This window comes from Alternaria atra (genome assembly GCF_907166805.1).
Source record: "Alternaria atra isolate CS162 genome assembly, contig: 25, whole genome shotgun sequence".
NCBI lineage: Eukaryota > Fungi > Ascomycota > Dothideomycetes > Pleosporales > Pleosporaceae > Alternaria > Alternaria atra.
Window position 1 is genome coordinate 2,880,468 of NW_025091323.1, and position 23,467 is coordinate 2,903,934.

At 50.8% G+C, this 23,467-nt stretch overlaps 9 protein-coding genes across 9 annotated transcripts; 3 read left to right on the forward strand and 6 right to left on the reverse strand.

Moving 5' to 3' along the window:
* Nucleotides 1-263: 263 nt before the first annotated feature.
* Nucleotides 264-722, forward strand: ALTATR162_LOCUS6009 (uncharacterized protein; the record flags this gene model as incomplete). Its single annotated transcript, XM_043313629.1, has 1 exon — nucleotides 264-722. The coding sequence occupies one exon, from the start codon at nucleotides 264-266 to the stop codon at nucleotides 720-722; it is 459 nt and encodes a 152-aa protein (XP_043169564.1).
* A 755-nt stretch (nucleotides 723-1,477) lies between these two features.
* ALTATR162_LOCUS6010 (uncharacterized protein) lies at nucleotides 1,478-2,290 on the reverse strand (the record flags this gene model as incomplete). Its single annotated transcript, XM_043313630.1, has 1 exon — nucleotides 1,478-2,290. One exon carries the CDS (start codon nucleotides 2,288-2,290, stop codon nucleotides 1,478-1,480), a length of 813 nt encoding a protein of 270 aa, XP_043169565.1.
* Nucleotides 2,291-2,596: 306 nt separating this feature from the next.
* On the reverse strand, nucleotides 2,597-3,752 carry ALTATR162_LOCUS6011 (uncharacterized protein; the record flags this gene model as incomplete). Its single annotated transcript, XM_043313631.1, has 2 exons — nucleotides 2,597-2,707; nucleotides 2,754-3,752. The coding sequence occupies 2 exons, from the start codon at nucleotides 3,750-3,752 to the stop codon at nucleotides 2,597-2,599; spliced, it is 1,110 nt and encodes a 369-aa protein (XP_043169566.1).
* Nucleotides 3,753-6,266: 2,514 nt separating this feature from the next.
* On the reverse strand, nucleotides 6,267-7,860 carry ALTATR162_LOCUS6012 (uncharacterized protein; the record flags this gene model as incomplete). The annotated part of the gene is made up of 4 exons (XM_043313632.1): nucleotides 6,267-7,173; nucleotides 7,221-7,368; nucleotides 7,420-7,783; nucleotides 7,843-7,860. The coding sequence occupies 4 exons, from the start codon at nucleotides 7,858-7,860 to the stop codon at nucleotides 6,267-6,269; spliced, it is 1,437 nt and encodes a 478-aa protein (XP_043169567.1).
* A 2,186-nt stretch (nucleotides 7,861-10,046) lies between these two features.
* ALTATR162_LOCUS6013 (uncharacterized protein) lies at nucleotides 10,047-10,897 on the forward strand (the record flags this gene model as incomplete). The annotated part of the gene is made up of 2 exons (XM_043313633.1): nucleotides 10,047-10,106; nucleotides 10,184-10,897. The coding sequence occupies 2 exons, from the start codon at nucleotides 10,047-10,049 to the stop codon at nucleotides 10,895-10,897; spliced, it is 774 nt and encodes a 257-aa protein (XP_043169568.1).
* Nucleotides 10,898-13,686: 2,789 nt separating this feature from the next.
* ALTATR162_LOCUS6014 (uncharacterized protein) lies at nucleotides 13,687-14,415 on the forward strand (the record flags this gene model as incomplete). The annotated part of the gene is made up of 1 exon (XM_043313634.1): nucleotides 13,687-14,415. The coding sequence occupies one exon, from the start codon at nucleotides 13,687-13,689 to the stop codon at nucleotides 14,413-14,415; it is 729 nt and encodes a 242-aa protein (XP_043169569.1).
* Nucleotides 14,416-15,546: 1,131 nt separating this feature from the next.
* ALTATR162_LOCUS6015 (uncharacterized protein) lies at nucleotides 15,547-17,761 on the reverse strand (the record flags this gene model as incomplete). Its single annotated transcript, XM_043313635.1, has 3 exons — nucleotides 15,547-16,675; nucleotides 16,727-16,971; nucleotides 17,228-17,761. 3 exons carry the CDS (start codon nucleotides 17,759-17,761, stop codon nucleotides 15,547-15,549), a joined length of 1,908 nt encoding a protein of 635 aa, XP_043169570.1.
* Nucleotides 17,762-19,977: 2,216 nt separating this feature from the next.
* Nucleotides 19,978-21,141, reverse strand: ALTATR162_LOCUS6016 (uncharacterized protein; the record flags this gene model as incomplete). Its single annotated transcript, XM_043313636.1, has 1 exon — nucleotides 19,978-21,141. The coding sequence occupies one exon, from the start codon at nucleotides 21,139-21,141 to the stop codon at nucleotides 19,978-19,980; it is 1,164 nt and encodes a 387-aa protein (XP_043169571.1).
* Nucleotides 21,142-22,148: 1,007 nt separating this feature from the next.
* Nucleotides 22,149-23,237, reverse strand: ALTATR162_LOCUS6017 (uncharacterized protein; the record flags this gene model as incomplete). Its single annotated transcript, XM_043313637.1, has 1 exon — nucleotides 22,149-23,237. The coding sequence occupies one exon, from the start codon at nucleotides 23,235-23,237 to the stop codon at nucleotides 22,149-22,151; it is 1,089 nt and encodes a 362-aa protein (XP_043169572.1).
* Between the last annotated feature and the right edge of the window lie 230 nt (nucleotides 23,238-23,467).

Sequence of the window (23,467 nt, forward strand, 5' to 3'; positions counted from 1 at the left end):
TTCCACCATCATTTATTTTTCAGATCATATGCCGTTATTTCAAAGATCGCAAACACCTTGCAGCTGCGTATCGCTCCAGACACTGCGAAAGCAAAAGCCATCTCCACTCTCGATTATTGTGAATACCTCCAGCCTTTACGATACCTGGCAGCGAAAGCAGCGTTCAGCTGATAGTGAGTACATCCAGAGTCTCGTATACCGCCACTTAGCTCATATCGATTGACAGACGCTTTACAGCTAGAGCACTCCACAGATTCTGAAACATGCCATCGTGCACCAACACCACAGACAGCAACATCCTCGCGATCGGGTGCCCACTCATGCGCTACCAAGCAAGAAAGCCATCATCCTTACCAACAGACATGAGCATCAATAAGATCGAAGAGGAACTCGAAGACATTGAAGACATGTCTCGCTTAGCTCTTTGTGCTGTCGACAGTATCGTCCTCGAGAAGCGCCGGAGGATGAGGACTGGTCTTCACAACACTATTCCAGACTACAGGTCTAGTATCAATGAGGAAATGGAAGAAGACGAAGAAGATGTAGAGATCGAAGGGCTAGGCAATCTTGCTCTGCGGGCGAGGGATAGCGTATACTTGTTACGTCAAGATAGCGAGAGGAATGGAACAGCTAGTGCAAAACGTAGGATGAGCAGGAAAGCCAAAGTCAGGGGTTGGTTTCTGAGGATATGGTCACTGCACGTAGAAAGTCATCTTCAGTAGGATGAAGAAGTTTTGTTTGGAGTACGATTAATGGTTCAGAAGTTTTTGGTTACGACGACGACGGCGTATGTGCCAGTATAAACAGTCTACCAATAAAACGATTTGATGTTCATAACCTCCATGCCATACCCTTCGGTATCTCCATCGTGTCGGGTTCCCTTCTAATGGTGCTTACTGCCGCAGGTCAAGAGTGAGAACCATCTACATCGCTTTCTTTTTCTCTCTTTGATTAGCTTGTTGCTGTTCCCACCGCTGCTTGCTACGGCTCGTACAGCCCCATTCCTACGTCTACCGCCACCCTGAGCTTGCGCTATTGCGGTATTTTTGTCCCCATTCTGGATGTGATTCGCATTGTCGTGGGCGCTGTTGTTATGTTGAATAATCTGGATGATATATGGCGCTTTGGGTTCACGGTCTTGGGACCGACCAAAGGATAGTTGTAACGATGCGTATGAGGGTGGAGATACGGACGAGAGCGGGGGTAGGGATGATAGCGATGATAGCGGCGGTAGCGATGTAGGGCGATCTGGATCCCGATCGATGATGGGAGGACTGGGATCATCAAAATTCACAGCCTGCGATGGATGCCATGGACCTGGGTCGTCGGGGTCGTCGGGGTCGCCGGGCTGCATGCGCACATTGATATCAGAAGTATCGTGCGGCCAGTCGGGAAGCGGGCTGCGTGTTCGCTGGAAAGTAGGATATGGAGACCTAGGGCGTCGTATAGGATACTTAGGTACTGTGATCTCCGAAGGTTACTTTCGCATGTCGTTGCCCAGTTCTCCGTACATATGAGAAAGCTGTGGTGTAGCTGCCTTATCCACGATGTCCGGAAGTGATGTCTCGGAAAGTGCCCACGGTACATTTTTCGACTGTATCTCGAGTTTTGGGTATTCTAGGGGATTCTCCTGATTGACGAGGAATGCTTGTGGATGGTGTTTGATGGGATCTGGACCGAAAGATCGTGCTTCCGCCAGTATCTCTTTTCGAATGGCGCCGTCAATCTCTCCGCTATTGAGGTTCCGCTCCAGCTCGTCGATCAGCGGTGCTGTCCTACCAGCGAAGCATATGAGAAAGTTTTCGGCATCGGTGTTGCGTCCAATTTGGTCTCGGAGATGCTGGAAAGCTTTGGAGAGGGACTCGCCAGCGGTGTACTGAAGTCCCGAGTCTGTGCCTCTTCCGTCAACCATGCTGGCATGAATACTGATCATGATTGTCATGAGGTCATTCTGCAAAATAGGAAGACCAAGTCGCGCCGCGAGCACCCACGTTTGAGCGAAGAAAAGTAAGAATTCATTGCTACCGATGTGATTTGTGAAGACCGAGATTCTCGGGGACTCGTCGCCATCCAGATAGCTCACCACGGCGCGGAAAGGTTCGACTTCTACACCTCGTAGTATGGCACCTTGGGGTATCGCGTTCAATGCGGGACAACGTCTACGCATGCGACTGCTGAGTTCAGTCGGGACATGACGACCATCATCAGTTTCGAGTGCAATGGTAACGCTATTTCTGGACATGTTAGCTTGCATGTTTCCGCTCCATACGTAGATGGTGCTGGTGGGCATGTGGAATATCTGCTCTTATAGGTTATGGTGAGTCTTCCGCCGCGAGATCATCAGTTTGCATCACATGAAAGGAAAAGAAGAAAGTTTTAGTTATCCTGCGTAAGCAAACCCCTGCCTTCATTGAAAATGCTGCGAAGTTTGATCGTGTTTGTGTTCTTTGTCCAATTGCATGTGTCGAGAGGATCACATGCGCTTCATGGTAATGTTCTGAAATGAGACTTCTATCGCATCTCCAGGCCGTCTCAAGTCGTCAAGCCTTCCGTATAGCCATTGATGATCCTTGATCACCCAAGCTTTTCCAAGCGACTAGGATTGCTGCAGACGGCGTTTCCAGTGGCGCACTAGTGGTTTCCAAAGGTTCGTTTTCCCATCAAAATACGAGTATGCTACACCCAACATTCCACCGGTAAAGTGAGCCTATTGTTGTTAGTAAGACCCATGTATTGCTGTGTGTCAGACCTACCGCGTGACCAAAGTTCACAAAGCTGTACCCACGAATAATGCCAACGAGATCGAAAAGCAGGATCGCAGGCAGTACATATTGCGCGTCGAAGTGTACGGGAACGAATAGTATTCCTAGGCCAGCGTGGGGGTATTGCATGCAGAAGACTCCCAGAATTCCGAACAGTGCTCCTGACGCGCCCCCAGAGCGAATGAAGATCTCAGGAATTGGTCGCCTGTGAAAAGGTATGCGAGTACTTAAGGTCGTCCAGTGTTGGGCGAAGCCTGACAGCACGCCAGCTGAGAGATAAAATGATAACGTATGGTATGGACTGCCTTCGAATAGGCGAGAGTAGCCAACTGGCGCCATAAAGTTGTTCAAAAAGTACATATTGACGAAGAAATGCAAAGCTCCAGAATGTACAAACATGGATGTAAACTGGGTGTAATTGACGTTGCGAGCGGGTAAATGCCACAAAGTTTCCCAGGCTCTGGGTACTAGAAAGCTGCTCAGGTGGACGCCGCTGTTGGCCCCAATAATTCCGTACGTGACTCTCGAAATGGGATCGAGATTGGTCCAGGCTCCAGTTACGACTTCAGTCGGGGTTGGTGGTCCGCGTTGTCTTGTACTCCATTGTGGCGCTTGAAGCCATCCTCCAGCAGATGCTGGCTTTGTTTTGAGCTCCCTCTTGGCTTCTAGGTAGGCGAGGCCATAAAAGATGCCGCCGGATACAGAGAGCGCCCATATCGCAGGAAGCAGATATCTCACCCTAACCTTGGGAAATTGCGTATATGTATTGTCGGAAGCATCGTCTATCGCCTGCTGTAATACTTCTTCCGGTATAGGTGGCTGTTCGTGGGTAGGCCTCGGGGCTCCACTTCTCCGCTGGGCATATTGCACGCGCTGCCCCGAAAGGTGACGAAGTTGTGACACAGCAGGACGAAAGACAGAAATCGTCCGTTGCCGAGACGCGTAGCATGCGGACCGCAGCGACGGTCCAGCTATCTTGTATGCAAACATCGCGTGTTTGAGGTGTAGGTGCGATGACGCGAAGCTTCCGATTGGCGTCGGCCCGACTAGCATGGGGCCCGTGCGAATGTCATCGCCGTTCCCGGTTGCCTGGCCTGCCTGGCATGCGTCCTTCTCCAACCTACATCATCGTCATCCGTCAAACTATCTTCGTGCAGAGAAGGTACTATCAGTATGTAGTGATGGTTTGCTTATGCTCACATCACCACTGTTTTTAACATCTCTCGCTGTGCTAACTGTGCGTTCTGGATGGGAAGCTTTAGATAGTAATCCAGTAATTGCCATTGGTAACCTGAATCTGCTTATGGGGTACTCCTGAAATATTTTCGCCATGCCTATTACCATCCAGCAGTCAGCTTGAAATGGCCGTCTGTGCCTTCTAATTATGTTAGTCAACCTACATTTCAGCGTTACGCAGTGGAGAGAGCTTGTAATTTCACCCGTCGGAGGAAGGTCGTATCTACTATATCTTACTCTAGCACCCAGTGCAATAGAAGGTTATTGCATTATGTAAGTTTGCGACAACGGATGACCTACTGTCAAGTCAGGTAAAGCCGATTCTTCATGAGCTTCCTATCATAAGTAATACTACACGCTTCCCTAACTGGAGCAGCTCTTGTAGAACCAGCAAGAAAACCAACAACCTTGGTTCATTTCTTAGCGAACCCTGGAAAGGGTTCTGGACAGTTAAATTTCATACCAGAAAACTTCAAACCAGGCGATCTCTGGGTTTGCCCATGGCTCCTATATTAAAAGTCATGTGCATCAACACTGTCATTCTTCCGTTCACTCTTCTAAATCCCAACGAACGTTCGACATTTCTGGCACGATCCTCCAGGCTTGCGATCCCAACTTGCTTCAACTCAAGCTTCTATACTAAGCAGACTTCCTTAACCGTCGCACAGATGTTCAAGCTACTCAAAGCGACGTTCGGCTTTCGACGTGACTTTGACGAAAACTCTTTCACAGATTCCTCAACTTCAAGTGATAACGGTATCGAGGTTCGAGTAGGCAGACTACCCCATGCCCGCTTTGTCCACATCTCACGCTCCGCTCTCAAGGGATGCCCGGTACTACACGGACGCTTTGTGCATGGATGCAGAATTATGAACGCCGATGCCATCATCTTTGAGGTAGTCTTGGAGTATCTGGATAGCAGTGGTCTATGGGGACAACTGCGACGAAATGTACGAAATCCCTTAACGCAGCTCACTAGTGGCTGTGACAGGATGCTCAAACTCGCTAAAGCATGGCATCTCGCGGATATGCTCGACGATATGCGTTTGCAAAATAAGCTGATAGATGCTTATCGCGTACTCTACTTTGAGCTACTCAACGCACATACCAGGATACCTTTAGACCACGAGCCATTTGTGTATCTGGAATCTCATCTTGGTACTCATACGAAGATCGAGAAGTTCGTAATAGATTTCTTCGCTGGATTAGCTCGATATACGGGCGGCTATAGCACTGAGGAGCTCCTTCCATTTCGACATGTTGCACAAGCACTAAAAGTGCGACATGCGCAGCTGGTGGTACGGGGAAAGTCTGGCGATTTGATCGCTACCGGCAACACTTGCTTCAATGTCACCAAATTGGACGCGACAAGACATACTCCATTGCATGTGATCAAGCCGACCAGGGTTCCCTCAAGGACGGATCCCAACTCTTTAGGATTGCAGCGCGGCTTCTCAACGTCTTCGCTGTCATTTTTAGTCTCCCCTCCCGTATCATCGCGGGTTACGACCTCGTCTACCTCGCCAGTATGTGGCCGCAGACATCAAGTGCGTTTGTCACTACTAGGAATTGCGAGCATAACTGGACAACCTGAAGTCCTGGTGTCCCGCACGCTAGTTCCTGTTCTACAATCGACATTCGAGGTGGCTGTACGCCCTTTGCATACACGGTTGGTATCTCCTAGAACTTCATTCCCTGACCGCGCGCCCTTCATAGTATGCAAACCTGTGTTCCGTCGTCGACAGACTGATGTGACTTCAGAAGATGATTCTTCTGACGAATATACAGTGTACAATCTGCTTTTGCCAGCTTTATAGCCACGTTATGACTTCTGTTGAGAGTCCGGGTCCAACGTGGCGACAGATATTCAAACAGCTTGAAGCTGTCAAAGATGAGAGGACGACGATGGCTTTCTTACATTTGTAGAAGAACTGTTGGCATATCTATTAGATGCAAGAGCACAAATTGCACATTCGAGTAGGGAATCACAGGAGTATGTAGAGATGTCGGTGTCTGCAAGTAGGTTTTGGTCATAGGTTGTATGGGTTGAGTCAAAGCTCGAATGAAAATTAGTATATTTACAAAAGATAAGGTGTGAAATGTGTAAAGGCTCTATTCGTGCCATATATTGGTCGTCAACAGACGATCTTACACTTCTAACTTCCGCCATATTATGCAATCTGGACAACCTAGTGCGAATGTACTCGCATATGTTCTAAGCCGAGCATATATCCAATACATCTATACTGGGTGAACAACTCTGGCACTCTACGCTTGCTTGCCGATTGCTGCTGCAGGAACTGGTGGGGGCGCATGCTGGCTGCTAGAACTGCTGACGTTTGCCTCGTAGTGATTCTGCTCCATGATGCTCCAGTCGCCAATCTGCTCATCGCCAAACTGGTCGAGGTCCAGACCCATCATCTCAGCCTCTGAGGTGACGCGGAGATGCATGCCAGGGATGAATTTCAAGATGTACAACAGAATGCATGAGACGACGAAAGAGTAAGAGGCAATGGCGACGATCTCAGCCAATTGGCGACCGATTTGCACGCCCACGCCGTCCATACCGCCGAGGCCGTCGTATGGACCCATACCATCAAGGTCATAAATCCAGGCTTGGCCGAAGATACCAGTGAGGAAGGAACCGACCATGCCACCGATTCCGTGAAGCTTGAAGACATCCATGCCTTCGTCGATCTTGATCCACTTGTCGACATTCTGGCAAAGAGAGCAAATGGCAGCAGTGAGGAAACCGATAAGGGCGGCGATCCACACAGAGACATAACCTGCAGCGGGAGTGATACCGACAAGACCAGCGATGGCTCCAGAGCAGGCACCGACCACGGAAAAGTGGCCCTTGGTACGGACGTACTCAACCGACACCCAACCGAGAACACCGAAAGAGGCCGCAGTGTTGGTGTTGAATGCAGCCAGCATCGAACGGACGGTACCGTTGAGAGCACTACCTCCGTTGAATCCGAACCATCCAAACCAAATAAAGACAGTGCCAATAAAGACTAGTGTAGGGTTATGAGCCTTTCCGTGGATCTTGTCGCCCTTGTGAAGACGTTTGCCGAGGACGAAGGCGTATGCGAGGGCGGACCAGCCGGATGCGATGTGGACGGGGCCGCCACCTGCGAAATCTAGAGAGGGGAGGTTGAATAGCCAACCATTTCTAGTTATGATCAGTCCAGCTCAGCACCCATAAACCACAAGACTTACGCGTTCCATGTCCAGCAAGCGATCGGACAGTACACGATAGTTGCCCAGCAGAAGGCGAAGACCATTGAAGGTAGAATGCGACCACGTTCGAACGATCCACCAATAACGAGCTGCACAGTGCATGCGCAGAAGAGCAACTGATAAAGGCCTGCATATAGTCAGCACGTATGATCTTGTTGGAAGTACATGGGCTACTTACAGAACACGATTTCAGGTAGGAATGAGGAGCCTGGGGATGGTGCAGACATGACATTCTTGAGACCGAAGTTGTCCATGTTGCCAATGAAGGGACTGGCCGAGCGAGAGTATGCCAGTGAATAACCCCAGAACATCCATTGGAAGGTAACTACTCCCATGACGGCGAATGACTGAAAGAGCATTGAAAGCGCCGACTTGCGGCGAGCGAGACCAGAGTAGAGAAAACCGATTCCGGGTATAATCAGAAACACAAGGAAAGCCATGATCATGAGGTATATGTAGTGGAACTCCAGGCCAGTATACTGAAGGTTGATGTTCTCGACATCCGGGTTGCCGCCATTGGGCTTCGCTGGGTCGAACTCAGGCTACGGTTGTGTTAGTTTTCTTGTGTATTAAACTATCGTTGTCTGCTGATGATCCTTACAGTGGGTGGTACCTCCATGGTGTAGGGATGTCGGTGTATCGACTGGGACTGGAACCTTTGGGGTGTTCTGAAAAGAGAAGACGAGAGTTGCAGGGGCTTTGCAAGCTGATATACCTTCAACGCGTTTCCTCACACCATCCCGCCAATTCCAAGAAACCGAGATTGATGCGCCGGCTCGCCTTCTGCTTCCACACATGCGAAGCTGCTGTGCCCCCAAAGTCGAACGTGGCGCCGCCTGGGCAAAGATAAGCAGGGTGGCCGGAATTCCATGCTGATGGAACCGAGCTCACGTTGTGGAGCTTCTGGCTTGGGTGGCTGTATTTGGCCTGAGATTCGATGCCGCGAAGGATTGCGAAGACGGATTGCATGTCCCAAATAGCCAAGGCCCGTAAGCCACGGTCGCGCTTGTATAAAACGGTGAAGGTAGGCACTCAGGGTCTTGATGGCTGATAAGAGACGGGATGAAAGCGGTATAGTCGCTGTACCTGGATGATAAGCCGGGTTGTCTGGATCAGGGGCAATTGGTTGGTCATGGATGGCCTGCCGATGGCTGTATGGTGGTTTACGACATCGCTCTGTGTAACGCAATCTGAAGTAAAGATAGACGGGTATCATTTCTCTAATCTTGTACATTAGCTATTGCGTGGTGTTGCTGTACCGCCGTTATTGGCGGCTGATTTGCTCGCATTACTGTAGGTGGTCCGTGTTCCGAACACCAGGTCCATGCCAACGCCACGAGGCCGATCCACGCCTACGGGTGTCTTTGAATGATTCACTCTTGTTTGACACAAATTCGAAACGATTTTGGCGGACATTGCAGCGGTCGATAAGAATCTCTCGCTATAAGGGCTTGCATAGTACAGTTAGCGCCTTCCTGAAGGGGCATCCTGCACGCGAGGGTAGTACCATGTGCTGTGCCGCGAGGACGCGAGACCAGACGTACTGCACGGTTATTACATACACCCAAAACACACGGGCTGTAAGGGGGGCCTGTAAAGTAAAACTGGGCCTCCAGGTACTGCAATATCCATATGGGTGGCACTTGGTGCATCCACGACAAAGCAATCCGCAATCCGCTGAACGCCCTGTCCTCCTTGGTCTTCTTCTTCCACTTGATCGTATGACATATCGAATCTTATCTTGCTAATCGCTAAAGATCTTCCTGCTGGTGAAAATATCACGGGAGGCGGATCAGCCTAGCGCGTGTTTTCATTCTCTCCGTTCTCCTGCGACTTACCCCATCATTTCCAACATCGTACGGAGGGTGGAGGATGCCGCGTCCATACATGAGAAGTACGAGGCGTCTGCCTTTGCAACGTCGACTTCGCAACAAGACTCAAATCTAGGATATGTGTCCTTTGGGCTAGGGCTATTCCTTCGTTGGCATGTACAGTAAATCGCCCATTATGAAATCTAAAGCCAGGGGACCCTAACGGTCATGTCAGGATATATGCTGCCAAGATCTTTAGTAGAGTACTTCGGATGCATTCCGTCGTGATAGTAAAGACAGGTTACGAAGGCATTGCAGCGGATGTGGTCTATTGGTTAAGGGTGCTGCACTGGCACGGCACGGCATGCCACAGGGCGGTCATCTGCCTGATGGAGATAGATCAAGGATCGAGAAAACAGATGATCATGATCATATTCAAGACCGGAAAGAAAGCAGGGTGCAGAACCATGACGATGTTGTGTTGCGTGGTATAGGCGAAAAAAGGAAAGCTGCCGGCCATTGCGATCCGCCAAGAGAACCAAAACAGTTGTCGTCATCTCGTCGCCCGGCTCCTCCAAACACCAACGTCTCGCCCGAAATCTACACTCACAGGCGCGCCCGCGATGCACAACCTGGCAAGACCAGACGGTCATCTCTAACAAGCCTTGGAATTCAGGAGCACCCCAATTCTGCACACCCATTTTAGGAGCCATCATGTTATAGCACGCAGGACGCGTCGCGGATACTACGACTTTAGGCGAACCAGAACCACACATGGTCAACCACTGCGAACAGACAGTCCCTGATAGAGCCGGCCATCGCAATTAAACCATGCACTATGATGGTACAACACCCCTCATTGTATACTTTTTCACACCTCCTCCTGGCGTTCTCGTCCTATGAGTTGCACTCTTCGTTTTACTCAAAAGCAGGTCGGCAATTCTGATGTGGCCATTCAATGAGAGATCACCACTGTATTCACTCGCCAGAAGCCATGACACAAGATCAGAGAGCAGAATCTACGAAACCTCTGTCGAAGAGCTACACACCAGAAGTGGGTTTCGGGAAAGCATCGAAAGAAACGCCCGGGTGGATGCCTTGCGAGAAGAGCTTCGCACTATGATATTACAGAGCGCGTCTACCCTACCGTCAGCTCCCACTGCGCCTGATACCATCCTGCCTTATTCCCCCAATTCATCTCGCATCGAGCTTGCACTCCAAGCCTCGACTGTTGCAGATGTTGCAAACGTAGGAGGAACATATGCAGCGGTGCTTGGGTCTGGGTCGCAGACAACAATGGCCGTTCGCATTGTCAGTGATGAACGGCGATTTGGTATCTATCTTCCGAGTGCTACTGCGAGCGAGAATAATCTTGTACCACATCGATTGGGGGCATCTACACCTCACGTCTTACAGGAGCGCGCTGCAAGCCTCCCACCTTATTCTTTAGCGGCAGCAGCAGCTCTAGAGCAGCGTACACGTCGACCCCGAAGATTCCCATATCAATCCGAACATCAAATCCACGATGATCCACCACCGGAGTATGTCGCACTCGATCCTTATCCCTTCTTCGACACCGAACTAAAACCCCGCCGTCGATCAATCATAGAGATCATCGAAACCTTATGCAAGGACGGGCCCAAGGCTACAACAGGTAAGGTCGCCAAGAATGTGGTCAAAATTGTCGAAGATGTGGGCAAGATAGCCAAGGATGTACCTACCGCCTTCAAAGAAGCCCAAGTAAAACTAAGTACGAGGAGGGCTAAGGATAAAATTCGATGGTTGGAGAAGCGTAACTACTTGAGCGGACAGGAGAGGCTTTTGACGCAGGAGCTCGTCGGATGAGGTGTGGTGGCATTGTTGAAGAATAAAACCTCTGACTATGTTATCATTTTCTATGGGAGCTGTATACCTTGGAAGAACGGAGACGGGTGCTGTAGTAGCATTTACAATGTTATCTCATTGAGCTTTTGCGGTGCGAGTCTCGGCATCAGCTTCGCACGCATGGTGCATCCGATATATGCGCCGCTCTTTTGTTCATGCAACACTCCCACATTCACAATTTCCCACATGTACTGGGCATTTCATCTAGCATCAACTGACTAGTCGCATTGTTCACGACGCGTAAAACAGAGCTCCGATAGTGAGCTAGCCAGCGAAGCACGAACTGCTCGCTTTAGTCATGTCTTCCTCCGCGTCGTTCCGCTTGATATAGTCGGACATGCAGCGATACACCTAGGGGTCTAGCTAGCCCGTAAGTGCGCTATTCAATAGCACTTCCCTTGCATAATATCAATATTGCAAGTGGCATTACTAGAATCTCTACTATTTTTTTTAGTCCTTTTAGTAAAGCTAACTTGCTACAACATGCTTGGTATAAATAATGCCGCGATAGTTGTACAGATATACGTTTAGCTTATCGTCTGGCCATTTCAAAGAAGGCGAGTACCTCCAGGCTGCACCAGTGTAACTATGTGAGAGAACACAACATGCTCGAGTGTTGGCCTAGCTATACTCGGATCTGTGACTTTCCGTTGAACGTTACAGTCGTTGGCGATATGATTGATCTAGAATCTAAACGAGTCTCATTTCCCGTTCGAACGTCGTCATACATCTCATTCTTTGCCACGTATATACTGGTGTCTTTTGGGATGCATATTCAAGTCGATGTCCAATCATGGTATATGCCAGTGTACATACCCCTCTATGGTCACCGATCTGTGCCACGATTCAATATTTCCATATGAATGGCCGATGCAAGGCGTCAAGCAACGTTTTGAGTTGGAGCAGCTCACTCTTCTGCGTACATGTTTTATTTGGAAATGAAGCATCGAGGCAATGTAGGTGCTTGACATTCCGTTCATGCTACGCTAAATAGATGAAGATTTGGTACCGGAAAGACGGATGGACAGTTGGAAGAGTACTATGGTAACTAACCGCAACAGACATGTACTGTAGTCTAAAATCTTGGTTAAGGTCGGCGTTGATGGAACCAAACGCTAGACGGAAGCTCGGAACATTCAGCTATGCCACGCCATGCTCAGCGTCGCATTCACACAAAGTATAATCGGGTTCGACAACGAGTGTGCTTCCAAGAAGTTCCACACTTCCCAGGTCGATCAGGTCTTCAAAGTACAATGCCAACCTTGCAGTGAGGTACTCTCAATACAACGATAATGTGATACTGCAACAGACTAACTCGAACAGTCTTCCTGCGATCAAGGCTGAGCACAGCTCCATGTCGCTAGGTTAAACTGATCACCAGTTACCATGGGGAGCTAACATGATTTGACTTCTTAGCTTGAATTTGGTGATCGCCGCCACATGGTAAACACTTAGCGGACGAAATGGAGCGATATCCAGCTCATTTTGAGGTCCAATCCAATCATATTCGCCGCTACAACTAGGGCATATGTATATTTGGATAGTCGGACATGAAGTCAGAGTTGGCGATGCACTAGCCACTTAGGTATCTGAGCAGCCAAGACGATCTACGGGTTTAGTATCCGACTATCGAGTTCAAACCAGCGCTCAATGTTGAGATGCAGTGCGGGGATCAAGGCAGACAAGTTATGTCTGTAAGGTCGATGTGAAATTTGCTACTTGCACTTCCGCTTGAGCGTAGTCGTGACTGGAGCGACCTGGGTGAAGGCAGTTTTGACATTCATTATACGCGCCGACCGTAACTCGTACGCAGCCTATCCTACAGACTGGAGTTGTACCTGTTGACCCATTGAGCTGGGGTAATTCCCGCTAAGCGATCGTCTAGATACCGCGAGAGTGGAAGCAGTGCCGATCCAGTCCGGCAATTTGATGTGTCACGTCGCCGAGACGCTACCCCGGATGGCGCTTGATCCGCCTCTGAGGAGCTTCACTCCCCAACCTCTCAGCAACTCACATATTAGCACCACCTTCATCCGGCTTATCCGGCACAAAATAGCCCTCTCGTTGACTCTGCGACGGCGGCTTGGATAAGACCCTTCCGCATTACCAGCAAAACCCGCGATCGCGATGTTTGCAGTTGCCTTGACCAACGGCAAGACAGGCCAGGGCAACTATACGAGGACTTCAATGCTTCCGCTATAGTCGTCACAGCCAGCTTCCGAATATCGCTCAAAACCGATCTCTCTGAGCACCATGGAGTATAGTCCGGTCCACGAAGCAGCTCTAGGCAATACTTCCCTGCGTAGTCACCACGATACTCGCTCTACCACTGCGCCCAGTTGACGATGTCCGTCTTGAAATTATGACTTCATCGCATTAGCTTCAAGCTCCACGAAGAAGGCCTAAAATGCATGTCCCAACCATTAGAGTGCCATGACGGTACTTCGGCTGCACCCCCTAAGACAATGGGGCGTCTTTAACGCCGAAATTCAATACTTTGAGACGTAACTGCGCAGATTCCTAGCTAAGAAGAGAGGGGTTAGCGAAGTAGAGACGAGATAAGTAACTCATCGCTCAAGTATAAAGTTGAGGGAGATGGCCTGCATTGTCTCGATATCGGCCACCGAGCGGGTATCGATCGTACAATCAAAGTCGGCTGTTGCAGTCCTCCGCAATCCACCCCTCGTTCACACTAGTAAAGCTCAATCACTACATACTCATTCGCTCAATAATCCGTCTCCATCCTCATCATGCGTCTCACTCAAGCCACTGTCGTTGCCATCCTGGCCTTCACTGCCGCAGCGACGCCTATCGCTGTCCGTGGAGATGACGCGAAAGCCACTCAGGAGTATCAGAAGTGTTGTGAGCAACGCGACAAGTACGACCACAGCAAGATCTGCATTCCTCCTAAGGTTGAAGTTCCCCACGTACCCAAGCCTGTAGAGGACGGCAAGTACCCTGACGGTGATGACGATGGCAAGGATCATCATCCTGAAGTTCCCAAGGAGGAAGAACACAAGGAGGAAGAACACAAGGAGGAAGGGGAGAAGCCAAAGCCAGTCCCAGAGCACCCCGAGGTCCCTGAACACAAGGACGAGCACGATGACGGAAGCTACAAGCCTCACAAGCCGGAACCAGAACATCCGTCCAAGCCAGAGCACCCGGGTAGACCAGAAGGTGACAAGGATGACGAAAAGTATCCAACTCCTCCAAAGCCAGAGCAGCATCCTCCTCCACCGCCCCCTAAGCCAGAGCATCCTCCACCACCCCCAAAGCCAGAGTCTCCAGCTCCTCCGAAGCCGCAATCCGAACATCCGACTCCTCCCCAGCCGGAGAAGGAGAATGACGATGAGCCGCAACCCCCTCCACAACCAAAACCTGTCCCACAGGCCGATCAACACGGCTACTACACTTTCGGCGAGGAGATCAGCCTCAAGTGTGAGGGCGGTAAGATCGTGATCAAGGGTCACAAGTATTAAGCAACAACTGGGATGAGAGACAGGAGAGAAAAAGATTCTGGTTGTTGGAGCTTTACTTGCCTCGCCTGAAGGCTTGAGTCGTAAGGTGCCGAACACGAACACGGTACACGATGTAGTTGGCTGTCGCTTATAATCAGTAATGTAATGTCATCTTCCCTTTTGGGAAGCTATACAGTTCTCTTGTGACAACCGCCAGATCCGTGCATTAATGCCGCTGATAGCTCACGACATAGCCTGGAGGCGCTCAACTCATTTTGTCCAGGCCACACAGTGTGCTTGTCATGCAGCAAGGCAACTACCGCGACTATCTTCGTTAAGCGTGTAAAGAAGAGGATCTGTTCGGAGATCTGATTCTCCGAATATTCATCTCAGCGTCATACAGGTTTACATTTGAACTGGCGACATGATCTGTCATGTCAATGTAGCGCCGTATAGACCACTTCAGCAAGAGAAATATAGAGCGGTAGATAATTGGGTAATATTACCTAAAATAGCAATTCCTCCTTACTCGCTAAATCGACTTACGAGCACGTGTCTGATCAAGCTTGTGCTGCGTGTCGGAGTGCTTCTGCTGCATATCAGAAAGTAGCTGGTCATTGTTCAAAAGCTGCTGTTGGGCTCCATCTTTGGTCCTCTTTCTGGGTCTAGAGCGTAGCAAGTGCCCTATCCAGCTCTCTAGCAGTCTATTTGCTATTTGCTAGTTAAGAGCAATGTCAGTCCTGGCTCCATCAGGGCATAACGATGTGTAACCAAGACGCCCAAATATATCACCTCATCACAACATGAGACGCACCAAAAACGACCATCATTTTCAAAATTATCATTCATGCTACTTGGCAGACACGCCATTGGTTGCATGTTTCGCCTTAATTTCCCATCGCCCTGCTGAAGTAAACTATGTACTCAGTCCCTCTCTCCATGTCCTAACCCATCATTTCGAGTACAGGGACCGTAAAACTATGCCATGAGAGGAGAACAAACAAAGGTTGCATACATGATATAACTGAAATTCGTAGAACCGGGGGCAGGAAATGAGTGATTAAAGAAACGCAAAAACGCCGTCGTGACATGTCTCATCCATCTTGTCGCTAGGCGCTACTCTCACCAATCTTTCGCGAGCGACGATGGTTGTCATGTACCGCCAACCGTGGTTGTGTTTCTCAGGCCGCTCGGCTCTGGACCCTTCTTGTTTCGGCGACCGAGTAATGTCGAACTGTCCATGTTGAGCTCGAACGCACCCTTATTCCTGACTTGGCGCTTAGCTGCGGCCGCAACTGCTGCGGAGTGTTGGCCGTATCCCCGCTCTTGTTGTCGCGGTGCCGATTGTTGCTGGCGGGCCTGAGCTGCGGCTGAGAGTGTGGTGTTACGCATCTTCTGCTCCATGCCTGTTACATCAGCACCTTGGGACTTGGGAAGCTTCGCAGGTGGATGTTGCGATGATGCGTCATATGGTGCAGACTCAGCAGCGTACTCGTCGTCATCTTCGCCCTCATCGAGAGCGTTCAATGAGTTTATGGCATTGGCACCACGGTAACCCTGCTTAAACTGCTTCTTCCTCTTACCCTCCTCTTCTTGTCGGTGTACAGCGTAACTAACATCGAATACTTCTCGGAGGTTGACGGCACCAGGAGAACGGAAGTCCATGCGACGAGCGCCTGGTGACTCCAAATGTGAGAAGTCTGGTTGGAGACGCTCCTTCTTCGCGGCAGGTGTGGCGAGGGGTGGTGCGTCGTAGGCAGAGTAGGTTGGCTCATCGGCCTCACGTATCCATGGGTGGTTGAGGAACTGGTTGATGTCGTATCGCTTTTCAGGGTCGACTGTCAGGAGATGGGAGACCAGGTCTTGCGCAGACTTGGAGATGTCATCCCACCAGGGCGAGAGGAAAGTGTACTGGCCACGGGCGACCTTCTCTGTAAGGGTCTGGATGGACTCGTCGTAGAATGGAGGGAAACCGCACAGAAGTGTGTAGAGCACACAACCCAACGCCCACATGTCGACACTCTTGGAGTAGCGCTCATCTTTGACGATCTCAGGGGCAGTGTACCCGACAGTACCACAAGGTGTCATGGTTTGCGTATCCCAGATGACCTTGCTGAGACCGAAATCGGCAATTTTGATGAGGCCGATACCACCGGCGCCCTTGCCCTTTACGAACTCTCCCTCATCAGCCTTGTCTTCATCGTCTGGTCCCCTTGGCTTTGGGTTGCGAGTAGGGATGAATGGTGTGGGATAGAACAGGAGGTTCTCGGGCTTGATGTCTCTGTGATATGACGTCAGCGTCAATGCTTGGCATCGCGACTAAAGTACGAACCGATGGACAACACCTGCTTCTTCGTGCAGGTATTGCAGAGCCTTCGCCACCTGGATGATGGTGTGGCGGGAAAGGTCCTCGGAGAAGTACGTCAGACGAACGATTTGATGGAACAGTTCGCCTCCCGGGCACAGCTCGAGCACAATGTAGTAGTACTGCCGTGACTCGGAAAAGTCGATGAGCTTGACGATGTTGGGGTGGTCTAGCTGGCGCATAATCTGTACCTCCTTGAGAATGTTCGCTCTCTATAGGGCAGTTAGTGTCTGCCCTTGCAAGCCCAGTCGTGATGGGGTAGAGGATGCTCTGAGTCGAGCATCGGGGGTAAGATTATCGCACCTCGGCTGCTTTTGGCGTCTTGAAGTCCGGATGCACATGCTTGTCCTACACCGGCCTCGCGTTGGTAACGTCCAAAAACACCCAACTATTCAACGTGATGGGGGGGGGGGGGAGGGGAAAGACACGGAAATGTGCAAGGAGGGGCAGGGATTGGGTAGTACTGACCTGCTGTGAGTTCATCTCGAACTTACGAACGACCTTGATGGCCACTTCGTCCCATTGGCCGGTGGTGTCTCGTGCGCGGTATACGTTGCTGAAAGCGCCGTCGCCCATCTTCTCGAGTAGCGTCCATCGCTCGAGCCCAGGATATCTAGGTAGCTTGCCCTTGGCCTCGCGCTCCTCTGCGACAATACGCTCGAGTACTGACGGGTCAACACCCGCGTTCTTGGCTGCGGCCTGCTTCTTCTGGTCCTTGGCGGCTGCGTGGGCGGCGGCATCACCTGCTTGGGCAGCAATGTTGCGGTTGTCGCCAGCGCCAGCGCCGACGGAGTAGTCACCATGGGGAGCAGCGTTGTTCTGGAGCGGCTTGTGGTCCATGGCCGGCTCTGAGATGCCATGATGTACAGGCTCTGGGTGCTGGTTGTACCGTTGATGTTGGGACTGAGCGTGCACATTGGAAACATTGGTTGTGGGCTCCGCATTCTGGCGGGCCTGCTTTCCATGTCGCAGGAAGTTCTTAAAATTCTGTATCGCGGCCATGTTTAGTGTCTGGTCTGGGTGCAAAGTTGAATTACAAAGCCGCTGTCAATAGCGGGGTCGTGGAGGCTGCGATGGTGGAAAGTAGAGAAAACAAGCGGGTGCAGCCGATTCTTGGGGCAGAGAATAGACCTGCGGTAGTGCGACGGGAAAGCTCGTGCAGTGAGGGGAAGTCAAGGAAAAGACTTGGTTGGAGAGAAGGTCATGCATGGACGAGGAAGGAGTGAAGCCGGAACAAGAGAGGAGCGACGTTGCGTCATTGGTGCACGGGCTTCATGACGATGCAAGCTACATCATCGCCAAACAAGCTGCACCATACGCGCGCGAAATCATGGGCGTGGCGCCTTGAGAAGCTTCTGGCATTTGTAGTGCAGAGGAAGAAATCCATCATACCTCAATTACTGGGAGGCCCATCTTCTTGGTGCGTCCGCCTCGGGGAGATGTGTTCTTGGACTGCATGTAGCGACTCGGATCTCGATGACAGCCCTCGAATGCTTCGTTTGTGCCCTACCGCTTGGTGGAGGTATGACGCTCGTATCGCTGTTCCGCGTCCCGTCTAGGAGGGAGATCTTACGGCTTCCGCTAGCTCGAGCAAGGGTTTGATTTCAACGTCAATGGAGCACCGTTCGTGGAGCCTGACCTGCTCAGCGGAAGGATCCGATCTCGATGATGGCTGGGGCGACGTAAGGGTCGTGATATGGCAAGACAGGCGAGCGATGGGGACGGCCAAGTGCGGCGGTATGATGGAGTAGCAAGAAGACGAGGAAGAAGAAGTCTATGTATCTTTCAAAAGCGTTTTGCGCGAAGACATGTTATTTGTCTTTTGCTTGGACAAAGCGAGTGCGCTACCTCCGCGCGAATACTCTTCAGCAATAGTGGCACATGCTGACGCCCGCGGAATCTCCGGCAGCCTCCTCCCAGTAAACTCGCAGAGTTGAGCCTGGCTCCATCTAGAGGCTGAGAGACTCGCTAGGGATGCTGCCGCCGACGCCACGCTGCATGCAAACCTCCTTTGCGACCTTGGAAGAGGGTCCCAAGACGGCCGAAGAGTGCCCAATGACCGCATATAAAGACCAAGGCAGCACCCATGATGCATTGTGGATAGCAACAACTATGGCAATCTCTCCTGCATGCGTCCTCCCAGCGCCCGCAATTCTAATTTCTCGCTCTGAGCAGTATAACGGCCTAGCAGCCTGCAGGGTCCAATTAGCGCAGCGGATCCGTTACGTCACCGTCTGTAGGTAGTGGGGGACGCTCATTGAAGACGTCAATCTTCCGTCTCTCGACTGAAACATATCCGCCGCTTACGGCGTCCACACATATTTGTTATGAACCATCTGCAGATCGCATTGGGCAGAGCCAAGAGCGCCACGAGACGTCTTACATACATACGTTCGGAACGTCGCTTTAGTGTCGGTCGAAATCCACGGCCTTGCGCCTGAGATTCGGACCGTCCATCTATCATTGCGCGTGCTTCCTGTGCGATATGCAAAGTTGCGAGCGGAGCCGACATGGACATTCGGCAGCAGAGTCCCTGTTGATGTTCGGGCTTCCATCTCACTAATCTGATGACAAAGAGACTCTTTCTCACATCATCCTCGTGGTAATCATCTGGACCCTCGATGACATGACTAACGCGGCAGCTTCATTGATGATGACCGCCCCTCTAGCCTTCTACTGTACAAATTTAAGAACAGCGAGGATACTAGGTCAAAACAGAACGCAACAAGCCGTGTGCATTCAGTCAAATAGATGCTGCAAACTATCCTACGGGTTCAATATTACTAGTGAGCCGGTAGCCGTACAAGGGCCAGGGGACGGCTCAGAAAGGATAACATTCCGCACTTGGCAGCAGCTCCCACCCAACATTAATTAAGTTCATGCAACATTCTTTAGACAAACCCCTTCGACCTCGCGGGAGTGAGTCAACCCACATGGCGGGACGACTTGCGAATGCAAAGTTGAGCAGATTGTTAGAGCGCTCGTTACTCGAGTGGATAGATGACCCTGAGGGTTTTCCAGAACATCTCCAAAAATTGCAGGGTCGATCCAGTTATCCTTGCGGCTGTCTGCTCGTGGAGTTGCCAACTACAGGTTCTTCACGCTTGCAATATTGCTCATTTTGAGAGTAAATCTTTGTATGGGAATGGTATAGAATGCAGAAGTTGGAAATGCCTAAGTTGTAAGTTTAACATCAACTAAACTACTCGCGACAACTACTACAGCGCTTCACACCTCTCACACGCACAATCAAAGCCCCACGTCTTCTTCAACCTCAAAAGTCTCTTACCACGACTTAGTTTCCTCTCCTCTCCACTAAGATATGTAATGCACAGCTCCTCCCCTTTCTCGATGTCTTTCCCAGCTCTAAAAAACCACGTCCTACCCTCCCTGTTCTTCCCAATGTTCGGCCCGCACGAGTGGTTGAAGTAGCTTGCCGCGGGCCAGCAACCGTATCCGAAGAATTCTGAGCCGTCGTCTTCGAGGGAGCGAATACCGAACGAGTTGTGCGAGTCGCGAGACGAGAGCGTGATTAGCGTCTCTACCGTCAGCAGTGGGAGGAGCGGTAGGGGAAGGATGGCAAGGAGGTGCAGGTAGGTTCTTGTGAACGCGCCGAGGTCGTCAGAGCTATGATAAGGTGTCTTGTCGTCTGCAAGTGCCTCCATGCGTTCCCATTGCTCCGGATGAAGGTATCGCCAGACCAGGCCACTAACGCAGAAGCTCATCACGTCGGGTGTGATGTTCTCTTGTAGTGCTTTTGACACGGCCTTTTTGTGCTGCTTTGTGATTGGAACTGCAGCTTCTTCGCCCGGTATTGTTTGTTCGCTTTCCCGTGCGGCCCGTATCAGCGCCGCCTGCGCAGCAACATTTCCCCAAGCCTGCTGAATCTCCTTGGCCTTCGGTCGTGGTAGGTCGGTGTCCACCATGTCACTATCCTCCTTGCTCCTCTTCCTTACTAAATTTTCGACTGCAGTCCATGCCTGAACACCAATCTCGCCGTTCTCTTCCCGCCATTTATCCTGACATGCCTTCGAACAGAACGCAAACCCTACCGTCTTGTCCCGTATATCCAGATCCCGCCCGTAATCGTATGCGAAACATTGCCCACATACTTCGCGTCGATATTCGCGTAGGAGGACATTGAGTGTGAGATCTTCTGAGCGCCATACGAGTGTACCCTCTGGTATACCTTGGGTAGCGAAAACAGCGCGACCGGCGGTCGGCGTATGTCGGACTTGGAAGAGAGAAGATATCGGTGCGCCCGCTGGCAGATCTTTCGGTGTATCGGTCGGATGGATTGAGGAGGCTGACGAAGGGCGTGAGAGACTGAAAACCGAGTCACTGGCTACAGGGATAGACGAGTCGCTTTCGGGGGCGTCCATGGTAGCGGTATTGAGGAAATTATTAGCACACACAAGCAGACTGCCGGGTGAGTGAATCGGCGCTCCGTTCAGGAGTCAAAAAGCAATCGTACTCCGCGGAATTTGCGGGAAACAACTATGCCCCTCGATGTCTAGCAAAGGGCCAGGTAATAGATGGTAAACTGTCGCGCGGGCTGTGGGTCAATTTCGTATGTCACGTATACTTATGCCAGAGTTGAATGATCGGAGGAAAGCCATTGTGGATATAGGTATGTGGGTGTGGGTACGTTATCGTGACTTTTGATTGACAGAAGGCGAGAGATTTTGTGACGGCTGTGCCTGGCCAGACCTCACATTAGGCTGTGCAGGGGTGTAATCCTTAGCGCACGATAAGCGATGCGCTCACGTGGCTCATATCCCGGACATTCAACATTCAACACCTTCTGAAGATAGCACATCGATCACATTCTGACTATCAGCAAATTCTACTTTTCTCAATACGCCCTATTGTTGTAGCTACGGAGCATGCTCGCTGACCGAACAATTATCCAAATGAAACGATACAAATGCGCTAAGAGACCCCCGACGTCCCTTCTGCTCTCAATACCCTTGGGGAAAGTGAAAGACCACGGTACTGGCTGAAACATATAGGGACATATAGCATTGAACGATTATAATCGGGAGTGGCCAAGAAGCTGTTCTTCTGGCTATGCTTCGTACGGTAGCTAAGAGAACTATTTGAAAAAGTCATTTGGTGATCGCTGCCCACTGGTGCTGGAGAGATCATGATCGGGCCAGGCGGATCGGACAGCTCGACCTCTTGGGGCGTGGTGTACTGAGCCAAAGACGCCATTGTATGTGTTGAAAGCCATCGTGCTGGGACTGCCTGTGTTGGATTTCAAATTGATATTGTGTTGTGGCTCGAACTCGAGTAATGTTCGTGCAGGCGATGGAAGGACTATTCAGGTCTAAGCCCGAGCGCATTTATAAGAAGGTATTTCGTTTATTTGCGACTCGAAATAGTATTTTCAAACTCCAAAGTCTTTGCTAACCTCCCTCCCCACAGCCTTCAAGTTCTCTACAATCCACAATTGTGCATTGCTAAAGACCAATACAGCACCGGGTAGGAAGGCAAAGTTGTTCGTCTCAACACCAAGCCAGATCTTTCCAATTAGTGTTCCGAGAGGATTCCAAATGTGTATGCCGTCACCACATCCAGCCCATACATTACCCTCGGTATCTGTATGTAGACCGTCAGGGAATCCGTTGTCAGAGTAGGCAAATGTCCGTCTTCCAGTTAGTCTCTTTCCGTCTTCCGTAATATCGAAGGCGTATAATGTAGCCGGCCGCGTGAGGTTCTTGTCAAACTCCACGGCGCCAGTGTCAGAAACGTATAGCGTCTTGTAGTCAGGGCTGAACTCAAGGCCGTTGGGTTGAGTGAATCCGTCTGCTACAGCAGCAATCTCACCAGTGGCAGGAGAGAAGCGGTAAACATGCTTGGGAATAGTGGGCGCAGGTCGGAAATGTTGAATGTAGCCGTAGTCGGCGTCTGTGAACCAGATATCGCCTGTTACAGGGTGCTGACGCGCATCGTTGGGTGAGCTGAAATTTCGACCGAGGAAGTTAGTCAAAATGCGTTCAGAGTCGCCTGTTACGGGGTCTACGGAGACGAGACCTGCTGGGTTGACAAGATCGCCTTGGTCGCAGTATAGAACGCGTGAGGGAGTCGAGCCGTTGGTTTGGGTGCCGGGTGGGTAGTAGGATGTTGCGCCGTTGGCTTCCGCAAGAGCTGAGTACCGCGTTGAGCTGATGGAGTAGTTGTTCGCTAGGTCGATTATGGTAACATTGATGGGGTTCTCCAAGTCGCCAGCCCAGTTGCTCGTGACGTACAACTTCTTTGCGTCCTTGTTGTAAACACCTGCCTCATGGAAAGCTTGCCAGTCAAGGTTATGTAATTGTCGCGCTGTGGCGTTCTCTCCAACTACAGACGCGAAGCTTTCATCGTATGCGAGAAGATTGATGACACTCGGATTGGAGACATTGGTAGTGACTAGAGTGTTCAGGTACGACGGATCCGTCGCAAAGGATGACAGGTCGACGGGAATGATGCTCGACATGATGTTCGTGACGATGGTGACGATGATTACTTTCCAAATCACCGTCACCTGGGCTTCCATTTCTTGTTATAGCTTTTGTCGCCGATCGTCGCGCCAAATCGCACTCGGTCCCTGTCAATCACGTTGGCGCGTCATCTAGCTGCCAAGTAGCCGATCCATGGTTGCAAGCTATATGCCTAAGCTGCGGTAATGAGCTCGGAGGATGTTTAGCTTGGCTATGAGCTTGGTTC